This window comes from Mytilus trossulus, chromosome 6, assembly GCF_036588685.1.
Source record: "Mytilus trossulus isolate FHL-02 chromosome 6, PNRI_Mtr1.1.1.hap1, whole genome shotgun sequence".
NCBI lineage: Eukaryota > Metazoa > Mollusca > Bivalvia > Mytilida > Mytilidae > Mytilus > Mytilus trossulus.
Genome location: NC_086378.1, coordinates 88,129,019 through 88,143,519, shown reverse-complemented (window position 1 = coordinate 88,143,519; position 14,501 = coordinate 88,129,019). Strand labels below are relative to the sequence as shown.

The window sequence follows — 14,501 nt, the reverse complement described above, 5'->3', positions numbered from 1 at the left end:
AAACAAATAAATATGTAACAAAGAAACACAAAAAGGTATATAGACAAAGCACATAAGCAAACATGAAAGACAAGAATACAAAATTTACCCAGCCATAAAAACCCAATAATGTGATGCATAAGAACCGAGCAACGTCTAAGTGATATCATCAAAAATTCTAAAAGGTAGACGTTATATTCAAAAAGACAAATAAAAGAATACTATATACACGTTATTTTGACGATAAACAATGTCAGTATCCAGAATCTATACTTCAAGACCTCCGATTATTATTTGTGAAGTTGATACGGAATATACATCAACAAGGTCTTGGTAGCTTCTGATGAACTTAAAAAAAAGAAGACGAGACATTCTTTGACATAACCCTGGTTCATCAACCTTCTGCTCAGACACTGCTGACGTGTGCAAAGTCTGCATAGCAGCTGCAAGCTCTTGAATCCCGTATAAATTGGGAAATCTATATCCCATATGCAGGTGAAGAAGATATATTACTACAAAGGTTGGAGATTTTTTTTTTATTTCAAAATCAAAGTCGTCTCATTTGTCGTGTTTTATAATACTGAGATGCCTGTGTATGTCAAATTCGGGGTATAGGTCTGAAGTGAGAGAAAGCCGTGTATGTTGATTCTTTAGTTAGCCAATCAGAATAACGTATTATAATGAAACATACATCTAATGTAATTATTAATGATCATGTCTCCCAAATTCGAAAACGTACAACGCTAAACAAAATCCTATGAATTTTAACACAAAAAAATGAAACGAGCAATGTCTATATGCAATAATCTTGTTACTTTAAAAACTATTATCGATAAGGCTTTTAAATCAAACAAAAGAATATATGCATGTTTTATTGATTTTAAAAAAGCTTTTGACACTATAAATAGAGAGGCTCTGTTGCACAAACTTCCTGAATATAACATAAATGGACCATTCTTTAATATTCTAAAAGATATGTACAAAGAAGTTTTATTTGCAGTTCAAGTCACTGAAGGCATTACTAATATGTTCCCTTCCACAGTTGGAGTAAAACAGGGCTGCATTCTAAGTCCTACCTTATTTTCTTTTTATATAAATGATTTAACCTCAATGTTTGATAACACATGTGATCCTGTAACATTACATGACATAAAATTGTCTAGTCTTTTATATGCTGATGACTTAGTATTAATATCAGAATCCTCAGAAGGTTTACAAAATTGTCTAAACAAGTTAAATACTTATTGTGAAAACTGGAACTTGACTGTCAATCTTGACAAGACAAAAACAATGATATTTAATAAAAGTGGTAAAAAACTTACAAAAGACCAGTTTGTATTGAATAATGAAGTAATTGAATGTTGCACAGAATATAAATATTAAGGTATACTATTCAAGCCATCAGGAATTTTCACTAATGCTGTAAATCTCCTATGTAAAAGAGCTTCTAAGGCATTGTTTTGTATTAAAAAAATACTCTACTCAGAAAAGATGGATGTTTCTTCCCATATGAAACTATTTAATTCTTGTGTTAGCCCAATATTACTGTATTGTAGTGAGATATGGTCTCTATTTATTGTGAAGAACAACAAAACTCTTGAATCTCAATATTTATCTATGGAATCAGTAAAACTCCAAATCAAATTTGCGAAAGGTCTTCTAAATGTTAATTCAAAGGCAGTAAATACAGCTGTATTAGCTGAATTGGGAATGTACCCTATTGGTATACAGGCCCTTAAGTCTTCTGTAGGATTTTGGTTACATATTTTAAAGTCAAATGAAAATGAGTCTTCATTATATAATGTTTATAAAGCTAACAACTTGAATTTCACTCATGTTTGGGAAAATCAATGTACCTTCTCTAAAAAAACGATTACTTTTTGCCGTCGTGAAGAAGCTCAATGAAAATTACATTATATTTTGGAGAAATTGTCTCTTTAATGATGATAATTTAATAAATGGAAATAAACTAAGAACCTATTGAAAATTTAAAGTTAAGTATGAACTAGAAAAGTACCTTTTATTGAATTTAGATAAAATTGTTACAAAAAATTATGCTAAAATAAGAATAAGTAATAGTATGTTGGCTGATGGACGTGGTAGATACAACAAAATAGCTCTAGAAAATAGAATATGTCCTTTATGCCATAAAGAGTTGGAAGATGAATTCCATTTTATCATAACATGTTCAGAAATTAATAAAACTAGGATCAAAATGTTCGATGAAATTTCTGATATTGTCCCCTGTTTTAGTTCCATGAGTGAAGAAAACAAATTTGATTTTATATTTTCCTGCGAAGAATGTGATATTTTACTTATCATTGTTAACTACATAAGTGAAATGTATAATGAGGGAAACAATTATAATGTCAATATATGAACTGTGTAATGTATATTATAACATATTTTTTGATACATAAGCGTAATATTTTAATTGATAGCTTTAAAGAGGAGGCATGCTGTCAAAAATAGTATTATAATTAATACTATTAATCTAATAATCTATGTTTTTGTTTTTCTTTCAATGCTACATGTTTGTAGTGTTTAATGATTATCGTTCTGTAATTTTAATATGCCTGTCTGTTAGTTTGTCTTTGTTGTGTATTTTAGTAACAATCCTATTGTTTGGATTTTAAACTAATAAAATTATTATTCTTATTCTTATTCTTATTCTTGTTACAAATGTAACATTGTGTCTTATACTACAAGCACATCTTTTTGGGGTAAAATACTGAAATTGATGTTTTTCCTATTCTTCATAAAACACAATACCATTGAAAGTGTATGTCAATTGCCTTCAAATTTTAAATTCTTTTTAAATTTATGGTGAAATAAATAAGAAAATAAATCTTAAGTTAAAAGTGCATGATAAGAATATAGGTGTTACTTTATTTCTGACGGGTTTACCATTATTCGTATTTTTGTATTGAAACACCTTTCATCGGATTCAAACGATATGGCTTTTTAGATATGGTAACAATAATTAAAATCAATCATTTTGAGATGTCGTCCGTCACCTGGATGTGTTTGTTTTTGATAATAGTTCGAAAGATTATAGGATACAGTAACTAGTAAGGGTTGACTATGTGAACAATTAAATTCAGTAAATAAACACATGATTACCGAACTTGATTGCTAATAGACGTTGAAAAGGTTAGTGCTTTGCTTTAAAATTATAACTTTTCGTATACACTAATATAATTGTTAATCTTTACCTGTTATCCGACTCATATAAAGTAGCCATTAAATATGATAGGTTACCTGTCGACAGGTACAAAGTTCAAACTTGTTGTTAATTTTGTATTTCGGTTAATGTTAACCTAGCGCAAAATAGCAGGACAATATATGATGAAGTGTGCTTTTAACCTTTCCCTGTTGATCACTTGAAAGAAGCATTAATCTTTAATAAATCGAGGACAACGTTTTCTATTTCGTTGTCCATTAGAACAGATCATCTGCCTATCCTATGATATTAACGGCTGCTAGCAATTTACATTTTTCATGATTATTGTCTTTCGACTCTACCTATGGCTTTCAATGAAATGTTATGCAAGCGGAAGAGTTTGGCCGCTATGAATATAAAAAATAGAACATGTGGTATCATTTGTAATGTAATAAATATCCACAAGGAACTACATGACATAATAACAAAAGGCACCGTACGGCCTTCGACTATTTGCAGAACCCTTTTCGTAGTAGTCAACCCACTGCGTCTACCGACCACTGTCATTGCAAATATCGTCTCTGTCTTACCCAATAAGAGAACAGAAAACAATTGTTTCTAAAATGATTGTTGTACATATGTTTAGACTGACCAATACATCTGGAATATGCATTTTTTATAAATGATTGATTGATTGATTGATTGTTGGTTGCTTAACGTCCAGTGGCAAATATTTCATGCATATTCAGGACGATCTTATAAATGAAGAATGAAGTTTAATTACTAGCAGTACGTTCATCATTCCATATTTTTTAACGGTATTACTCTAAACCATATGTGAAATGGTGTGTCCATTAAAATGGAAATATTCCATTAAATCCTTGAGATAAGTAATAAATTTACTTTAATATACCAACAAGGTCTAGCAACGAACCTCTATATGTACTGTTATTTAGAAAAAATATACAGAACCAATGGTAAATGGACCGATACCAAAAAGACAAACGACAAATCAGGCAGCATGGACATTTACATTTACATTTTTTATATTCAATTGTAGTTTTCCTGCAATTCGGGTTTATATACCAACAAGGTCTAGCAACAAACCTCTATATGTACTGTTGTTTAGAAAAAATATACAGAACACATTGTAAATGGACCGATACTAAAAAGACAAACGACAAATCAGGCAGCATGGACATTTACATTTTTTATATTCAATTGTAGTTTTCCTGCAATTCGGGTTGATATAAAATCCATTCGGTTGTGACCCATGTTCCGAATGATGAAAAAGTTACAGGACAGTATGACAAAAAGCTACATAATCCAGCAGAGAAAAGCAACGTCCTGATTTATGACAGAAACAATAAACGGAAAATAATTATTATAACGTGACGGTACCCAAATTGCACCTATTTTTACAGTTTTTTCACCTACGTTTTTTTTATGACAAAGAAAAAAATGTGCAAACTGTGTTTATTTTGTAGCCCTATCCTTCTTTTTTGTATAGGTACCCTAATTTAATTTGTAATCCATATTGAGTCATAAAAAAATGGGTTTGAATCAACCTCCAAACTATCCATGATTCTGTAATGAGGAGTACCCAAATTGCTTCCATGCTTAAATTCACATCGTCAAAAGTCTAATAACCGAGCTTTTGTTTAATTCCTACAAATATTTTAAACAATTGGATATTAGTCCATGCTTACTCTTCATATTTTAAGAAATGGATACTTACAATATATTGTATTTGCTAATTTTAAAAAGATGACGTTTTGATGACGTCGCATGGTGACGTTTTCGTACATTTTGCCTTTTCAGTAAACAGTCCATCTGTTGATAAATACTGTGACCGTTTTGTGTATAACTAAATAGGTTTACCTATGTTGAAAGACGTGCATAGTACCAAATCATAAAAATACAATTTTTTTAGTCTCTAGGAAATCTTGTAAGATTTCCGTTGCTATTTTTCTAAATAGGTGCAATTTGGGTACCCTTACGTTACACACTAACTATCAATTCTATTTAATTGCAAATAAACCTTTTACAGAATAAGAAAATGGATAAGCCTATGTCTGGAAAAGTGTGTATTGTGACAGGAGCAACACGGGGAATCGGTAAAGGTATAGCGTTACAGCTTGGCCAAGCGGGAGCTACAGTATATATAACTGGTGAGTCCATTGTATTGTGACAGATATATAACTGGTGAGTACAAGTATTACGAGGAATCGGTAAAGGTATAGCTTTACAAATAGGACAAGCTGGTGCTGTAGTATATATAACTGGTGATTACACTGTATTGTGACAGAAGCAACAAGAGGTATCGGTAAAGGTATAGCATTACAGCTAGGACAAGCTAGAGCTACAGTTCATATAACTGGTGAGTACAATGTATTATGATTAAAGTGATATAACAAGCAGGGTTTCCGCTGGCGGTAAAATAATAATTGTGGCGATTAAAATTCGTCATTGGCGAAAGAATTTGGCGAAAGAAATATATATAACGATTTATTTTCAGCCATCTTGTTTATTTACTTTTTTCGGGTTTCTCTGACTTTACCATGTTTACCGATCAGACAATACTCGGAATTCACCTTGAACTCGTTAAGATTTTGACAGAAAATCAATAATCAGCTGATTGCATTTATAGCTATCGACATCAAAGGACTAATTAATAAAGGTGTTGATTGTATGATATGACAAAATGATATGGTTAAATGGCTTCTTTCGCATGTCATAAAAGGGATTTATTTACCGCTTTGCGACGCACGTGTTTGAAGCAAAGTTTACGCTTCCTCTCCTTCTTTTGAAAAGAAAATTGTTGTTATGACGAAAAATGTTCAAAAGCTAGAAAGGTCGCTGATTTAAAACTTTATCATTTAACTTTCATATAGATCATTAATCTATTTCAGTAACACACGTGTTTCAAGCATATAGTTTTTTCGATGGTCTAGAAAAGAAAACTGTCATTATGAAGAAATATATTCAAGTGGTTGCCATGAGAATAACCCTTTAATGTAACGACTACACCTTACACGAGGGATCAATTCCAAGTGCTAAGATTCTTCGTTTTGTTGTAAAAATCACTTCTTGTTTAGCGGAAAAGGGGGGGGATAAAATTTTATTAGAAAAATATATTTGGTGAAAAATATAATAAAGTGGCGAAAAATATAATAAAGTGGCGAAAAATATATTGTTTTGGCTAAAGAGGTGGCGAAAAAAATAATTGACCCAGGGGAAACCCTGATAACAAGAGATGTCGCAAAAGGTCAAGTATTACAGCTAGTTAAACATGTTACGAAAGATCTCAATCCTTCCCCAGTACATCTATAGAATTTAAAAATAAACAGCAATACGCAAATGAAAACTTATTTTAAAGAAGTTTGAGTCCGATCTCAGAATAAGTAACAGAAGAAATTAATCAAAATGACAATGATCAACATTTTATTATCAAAGTACAAATAGCAGTTATTGACATACCAGCTCTTGGCGTATTACAGTACTGTTTCAAAATACTGTAAAAAAAAACTTCTAGAGAAAACACATTTGACAAATAACATCCGACGCACCCCTAAAACGTTGTCATTTTTTTATATTTTTAAAACAGATGGTGGTTTTAGAGATTGTTTTGATCGAATTGGTTACTGTATTGTTATGAATCAGTCCTATATAAAAACTTTCTCCATATAAGTGTCTTTTACTTAATAGGTAGAACACTTACTTCACCAAAGGATGATCCTGTTGGAGGCTCATTAACAGAAACAGCAGAGGAGGTAATCTAAGTTACAACAAAATAGTATGTCCTTTCAATAATCAATCCTTCTAGGCTATCCCCAAATTTAACATTAGAAGTGTTGAGCTAGAACCTTTAGACACATTGCGTAGTGTTGCTTGTACTTAGTTTATGTATCATACTGATAAATAGTAATAAACTTCGAATGCTTCGAGAATCGTGATTGTTATATTAATTAGTGCGAAACTAAAATAGAAACTTCTCGGAAAGTTCACTAAACTAATTTCTTTTTCAAGAAAAACATTATACTGACTTACAAAGTTTAAGCACTATTATTCGTTTGATACCAATTTTCGTGGATTTCGTGGGTACAGGTAAACCACTAAATTAAATGTACAATGAATAACAAACTCTCTATAGACTTGTATGCAGGCTTCGGCAAAACCACGCAATCAAATATCAACGAACATGTCAGTTTTCCTCAATCCACAAAAATTGATACCCACGAAAATAAGTAAATCCACAGAATATTTGTTTTTATATATTTACATTACCAAAATTTTAGATTGAAAAGCGAGAAGGAAAATGTATTCCAGTGCAGTGTGATCACACTAAAGACGGTGATATTGAAGAATTGTTTAATCGGGTATCAAAGGAACAAGATGGCTGCTTAGATCTTCTCGTCAACAATGCATACGCTGCCGTCAAGGTGACTTAAACATATGGCTAACTCATTTACACTGCCGTTAGACTGCTTAATCTACTATTTTACTCTATACGTTAGTTTTATTTAAATTAATATTTTTGTCGGTAATATCAATCTATCACATATCTTAAGTACGGTATTTCATCTGTGTAGAAGAAAGTTTATTGTGTTATAATTCGTGAATAAGACCCCGGTACAAATTCGAAAACTATTTTTTTGTTCTTTTGTTATTGTGTGTCGTCCTTAATTGATAAAAGACAAACGAAATCAACATGATATTGTAGTAGAGTGATTTTTATGATCATTTTATATATTGTAAAAATCATCTATTTAAATACTATATTTATTATAAAAGCTTTATTACATATTTTGAATATTGTATATTCAGTTTAAATTATTACTTGCAAACCTTATTTTTATGTATAGTAATATTCACGTTATTTTATGAATATTCATTAGGGATTTACTTAAATCATTGTATCTGATTGGCTGCTTATATTTCGCGGTCAAGTTTAATTTTCTTTGTTTTGTACCTGTACATTTCCACGGACGATAGCCATGACAGTCCATTGAATTTATGTCTGTTTATCTTGACCACATAGTTTACCTGTAAACCTTATATATTTTGGACAACATTATTATAGAATACTGTAAGTTACTTCTTTATTAACATTATTTATATTTTTCACGTAAATGATATTCTAGTAAAGTTTCTATTTTGTTTTGTAACGTTCTCCTCATATCGCATGTATGTAACACAAGTACACAAGATGTACGAGAGAGTATTTCATTAAGCTAGAAGTAAATGATTTTATAATCTACGGTTTATTTGCCACGGTAGAATTGTATTGTTAATTTGCGTACATTACTATTTGATTATTGTCATGAATAGTCTATATTTTATAAATGACGGCTTATTAAGGGAAAGACGGAAAAGTGTTTCCATTTATATAAAGTAATAGTTTTGTAGTAAATAGTTTTTTTATCAAGTACAAATATGAATGAGTAAAGAATATTTGTTACATTGTATATTTTTATAATTAGAGTCCGAGTATTTATGTTCGTATTTTGGTTTCAGGACTCCATGTAATGTAATTATGTAAAACACATGATTGTGTGATGTTTATATGATGTGCCGTTAACCGTATCAGTACAACTCACTCCACAAGTGGTAAGAGTATATTTATTTATAGTTTAGCTTTGTTTATATTGTATTGTAAACATGAGTTATCTCCCATTAGTTTGGAGCTTTTAATGAATCGATAATATTGACATCATAAGTCTTTATGATTATTATATTTGCAACTTTATGATTGTTGTATGATATTATATAGTTAATTATTATACGTATTATATATTTTAATGAAGTCATTATTAATAAATGTAGTTGTAACATTTATTATATACCGTTTGTAAGGTAAACCAGTATTGAATACAAATACACAGATACACTTAACTTATGTATGACATTCCGATTTAGTGTATAGTTAAAGGTCAAACATTTGTAAAAGTACACGTGACACCCGATGTCAATTTTGATGGAATGTAAACATTGAACATTGCCTACTTGCATTACATTTAACAAGCTACTTAGTTAATAACGGTTAAAGGTACTATTTTCTATATTTCTGTATTGTATAACCTGTGATATTCGTAAAAGTATTTTATTTATGTTATATGAAATAGCTTGTTATTTATATATGTTGTATTGCTATTTCAGACTTGTTTTATATACTGGTAATAAATCATCAGAACCTTAGCTCTTGTTGGTGTTATTCTAAGCCTTGAAAACCACCTACTACAATATCACACCAAAAAAACGTCTCATTTTAATAAACCTTTTGGGATTCAAGAATTTTCCGGTGTCGTTCTTTTATGTATTTGATGGTAGTGATACAACTTTTTTATTTTACTTTATGAATATTTTGGGCTCATAATAAGGACAATTGTCAAGATAGAAGCTGGCCTGCTTTAGGTTTTTTTTCGTATGGTTTGGTGGCGCCTTACATTACACTCAATGTAAATGAGAGGGGAAAGATTCCAAAGGAATGTTCAAACTTATAAGTTGACTATAAACTGACACCGTCATGACAAAAATAAGAAAACAGACCAAAAGACAAATAACAGTTTACAAAACGCAATGAAGTTTTTTTTTTAAAACACTGTCTTTTTATTATCGAAAATGCGAACTTGTGTACAATTATTACACGTTCATTTATTACACAATAAATAAATTTGGTGTGTTAACCGTCTACTGATTGGTTAAAATCATTAGTTTTATTTTCAATGTTGTCAATTTTGATGGCGACACGCCCACTCTGATGTTGTGTATTCATACGCCAACATGTGTGTATACGTTGTCATTGTTAATATAAATAATATAAAAAGTTCTTTGAGCCTTATTTTTGATAGAAATTTATTTATAATGAATGGCAATAATATATTTTGATTTTATTGAACCATAAAACTAATTTTTGACTCTTCACATTTTACATAATCCGCTTCGCGGATTATTCAATGTGAAGAGTCAAAAATTAGTTTTATGGTTCAATAAATTCAAAATACATAATAGCCATTCATTAATAGGCTATAGCGGACAATATAGGAGTACCATTCTGGGAACAACCTATCTCAATGTGGGATACTGTCAATAATGTTGGTCTCAGGTTAGTACGAACTGTTATATATATGGATGTTCCTACAGTTACACCAAACGGTATTGTTATTAGATGAAGGCCGGACAATCATGTGAAAAAGCTTCTGACGCTCGTTATTTACTTTTAAATCTTCATGTAGTTTTGTTTGTAACAATAAGTATTGTTATTCATAAGTAGGATTGTTATCCCCGTAATGAAAAGAAAATATTACTTCAAAGTATCAATGACAATGTGTTGTTGTTGTAAATATCTTTTTTTTTAAATCTTTAATTACATAAGGGCAATAGTAGTATACCGCTGTTCAAAACTCATAAATCCACGGACAAAAAACAAAATCGGGGTAGCAAACTAAAACTGAGGGAAAAGCACTAAATATAAGAGGAGAAAAACGACATAACACTAAAATGTACCACACACAGAAACGGACCGAGCATCAGACAAAATCCCACGAGAATAACAAATATAACATAAAAACCAAATACATGAATTTGGGATAGACAAGTACCGTGACACGTCTTATCGCAATGTGAATTGACACTCAAAAATAAGAGAAAACAAACGACGCAACGTTAAAATGTAACACACACAGAAACGAACTATAGTATAACAATGGCCATATTCCTGAATTTGCTAATTACACCAGTTTCAACTAATGTCTTTTAAACTCTTTCTTGTAAATATTGTTCTTTCCAGATACATGATTGAAAATATGCATCTTTTTGTAGGAATAACTACTTATGTTCGGTTCATGCAGCAAAATTGATGACAGTAAGAAAATCTGGTCTAATTGTTAATATATCATCAATAGGAGGACTTCGGTATTTGTTTAATGTACCATATGGTGTTGGGAAAGAGGCTGTGAGTAATAGGCTGTCTATTTGTAATTGTCTAATGTTGAATGTTGGATGTTGATGACTTCTGATTCGCTGAGAGCGTTTTGTAACAGCTCATATACATAATTTGCTGTCTATTTGTAATTGTAGTCTTTTTATAATTGTGTTGTAATTTTGATTCTACTTATTACTTTCTTCCATAGTAAGAAGGAGAAATTTGGTATGTGTACTAGTTACCTCGGAAATTATAAACAATAGGAAATTTAGAGAGGAAAAATATATTAAAAACAAATTTTGCAATAGTGTTCAACATGTAATTTAGTGCATACATCATAAGTAATAAATAAGTTAGAGAACACCAACATCTCCTTGTTTGTGAGAGTTTTCATTTCCTCGTTGAAGTTTTATCATTTAAAAAACACAATTTGGATAAATTATCAAGATTATTTTCTATTTTGTCTATAAGGGGTCTATATGTATCGTGTTCTGATAAGGGAAAGGGTTCTCGATGCTTCGTATACAATAAAGGTTCAGATTCTTGTAACTTTTGTACAAAATACTTTCCAGATGGATAGAATGGCTGCTGATTGTGCTGTTGAACTGAAGAAAATGAATGTATCGTTTGTCAGTTTATGGCCTGGTCTTGTCAAGACAGAGCATATGGAACACATGATTGAGACTGACGTCATAAAAAAATTTGATAAAGCAGTGCCCGAAGATGTAAGAACATAATTCTTATAGGTTTGGTAGGCAATAGTATTTCACGGATGTTCAGATCACTTAATTAAAACAAAAAATAAAAAAAATGGGGTAATCTTACGAATTCATTAAAGGCAACAGTAGTATATCGATGTTTAAAGATCATTTTAAGATTCATAACTTGTTCGTATGCCTATATTTAACCATGTCCGTGATTACTTTTGGTTAGAATGTTCTTGTTTGTATAATTTCGTTGTTTGTTGGGTTTTTGATTTACCTTTAATCTTTCTCTGTTAACTTATTTTCATCTGTTCTACACTCGGAGAGTATTTTACAAATACATTTTAAGAATTAGTATGTAGAATAAAATTGGTGAGCGTAACTTTTACAAATATGAACTTTTTAGATGCCAAAAGTTGATACAGGCGCGATGATCGAAAATGCAGAGACCACTGAATTTGCAGGCAAAGCGATCGTAGCCTTATCAACAGGTAGATAAACTTATTCAATAAAAAGTTTTACTTTATTTCAATCATCTCCCTTATAGACGCTATCATACACAATGTACCACTGTCCACAGGGTGAAAAAAATCATTACATCATCTCTATTATTTATCACAACACATTTACGTCTGATAAATCTGATGACCTGATACTGAAACTCAAAAACAATTAAAAATAAAAAAATTGAGGCGTAGACTGCAGCTTTGTGTATGTATAAGGAACCATTTATTGTGGATTCGTTAGAATTCGTTGAACATCAATTTTCGTGGAATTCGTATATACAGGTGAACCACAAATGTCAAATTGTCACCGAAATACATTGTTTTGTTCAAGCGTAATGAAGACTTTGTACATACCACAAACTTAATTAAATATTCAAGCAAAATGCATTTTTCTCCCTTATCGAAAACTAATCAATATAATGTACACGAGGTAACTATGTACATCATGAAATGCTATAAATAAAATTCTGTGTTCATTTTAGATCCAAATATAATTAAAAAATCTGGAAGAATTTTAACAACTGCAGACCTTGGAAAAGAATATGGATTTAAAGACATTGACGGTAAATACAATTTATATGTTTCAGCCTCGATCATATCGCAATATTATGCTCGATTTAGCTGTGGACGGTTTGGGTTTTTTTCATTACCGACCATATGTTTTTTATAAATATATTTGTTTTTTCGTTCAGGGTAATGGTATCATAATATGTAAGAGTTATAGCAAATGACCCATCAGGACGATAACTTTGACCGTATGCATGTTAAACATTTCTGAAGAGACTTGATAGTCATGAGCAAGTAAAAATTTCAGTCAACATTTACATTGGGTCATGGAGAATTATCTACTTATCATTCCGGAGCACATGAGACCTACCGATTTTTCTATCGCTTTTGCTGTTAGAATTTAGTTTTCTAAATTATGTTTTGCTGTTTGTGTTTTCGTGGTTTTTTTTTCATTTTAGTGCGTGAATATCCCTTGTGTGGTTTCCATTTCTCTTCTCAAATTTTTTTGTCAAAAATTGACACTTAAAAAATATATATGCTTTCACCTTTTTTTTAATAAATTTCAGCTTTGTCTTTAGTTCGAAATTAGAATAAAACTGCATTGCCCGTGCTAAAAGAAAAAAAACGGTCTTAAAATTGATTATGTTATCGCCTGATGTATGACGAAATTTGGAAGTTGTTTCTTCATTTTACAGTCCCTTTTGAATGTAATTAACCTATGGGTAACGAAATCCGTCGTTCTTAAATTTACCCGCCTTTATGTTTGCATTTCCTCTTAAGCTAGCGGAATTAGATATTGTATTTTGCTCGTATTTTTTACCTAAGGATTTTTTTTAAACCACTTGCCTTGTCATATTTCCCCCAAAATTTAATCTAACAAAAGAATATATATATTTGAAATCAACAACTGTACCTAATCCTCTTAGATAATTAGTGAATGGACTTTATAATGCAGCCACTTTTAACGATCTTTCAGTATCTATAACGACATTGTGTATGTTTATTTTTTTAAGTATCAGAACGATTTGAGTTTCTCTAGAATTAAAGAACTTAATTCCAACACCTTGCCTAGCTATGAACCATCGCGTTTGCACAAGTTAGTCAGCGTATCCTATATATACCAATTGTTTTCCATATAATTTAAGGAAAAGATCCTCAGAACATCAGACAGGTGAAGTCCATTTTAAAACTGAGTCCAAGTACAAGACGTCTTGCCAGTGTTGTTCCTGGTTTCATTTACATCCCAAAATGGATGTTGGCTGCAGCAGGAAACAAGTTTTAAGTTAAATCATTGTTTATGAATCATTTATTGTAATATTACAGCAGTAAACTGTAAATAACTGTCTTTGACATATACAAATTATTCATCATTCCAAAACTGTATCCAAATAGATATTACAGCTTAGTATACATTTTTGCATCATTTATAATTACAATGTAAATATTAACATAAGTTGAAGTATTATTTTTTTTCATAATTCATAATGCGCAACATGTTTTCAGCATCAAATTGTGTTTCCTTTTTTTCATTACTATCTGCTATCCAGTATTAATATGTTTGCATGTTGTTCTTTTCCAAAAATATGGAATCCGATTGGAAAAAATATAGTTTTGTTCACTTATTGATTAAACAAGAAAACTAAATAAAGCAAAACATAAGGTGTATACTAGTATTGGAATCTTTAAATAAAAACGTGAGTTTTCATTAAACTGCTGTT

The 14,501-nt window shown here is 30.7% G+C and overlaps 1 protein-coding gene across 2 annotated transcripts; it reads left to right on the top strand.

Annotated features, from left to right (window-relative positions):
* Positions 1–2,990: 2,990 nt before the first annotated feature.
* On the top strand, positions 2,991–14,247 carry LOC134722145 (dehydrogenase/reductase SDR family member 1-like). 2 transcript variants are annotated; one of them, XM_063585705.1, is made up of 10 exons: positions 2,991–3,132; positions 5,193–5,313; positions 6,851–6,915; positions 7,441–7,584; positions 10,168–10,247; positions 10,964–11,096; positions 11,639–11,791; positions 12,177–12,261; positions 12,759–12,839; positions 13,929–14,247. In XM_063585705.1, exons 2-10 carry the CDS (start codon positions 5,202–5,204, stop codon positions 14,063–14,065), a joined length of 990 nt encoding a protein of 329 aa, XP_063441775.1. In that variant the 5' UTR covers positions 2,991–3,132; positions 5,193–5,201; the 3' UTR covers positions 14,066–14,247. The 2 variants fall into 2 exon arrangements, with proteins under 2 accessions (XP_063441775.1, XP_063441776.1); XM_063585706.1 differs by lacking the exon at positions 12,759–12,839.
* Positions 14,248–14,501: the final 254 nt, after the last annotated feature.

Excerpts from the sequence above, each read along its gene's own strand:
- LOC134722145 (XM_063585705.1), top strand. The coding sequence starts at position 5,202 with ATGGATAAGCCTATGTCTGGAAAAGTGTGTATTGTGACAGGAGCAACA. Across the intron at positions 5,314-6,850 it reads AGCTACAGTATATATAACTG|GTAGAACACTTACTTCACCA; the intron begins GTGAGTCCATTG and ends TTTACTTAATAG. Across the intron at positions 10,248-10,963 it reads GTCAATAATGTTGGTCTCAG|GAATAACTACTTATGTTCGG; the intron begins GTTAGTACGAAC and ends ATCTTTTTGTAG.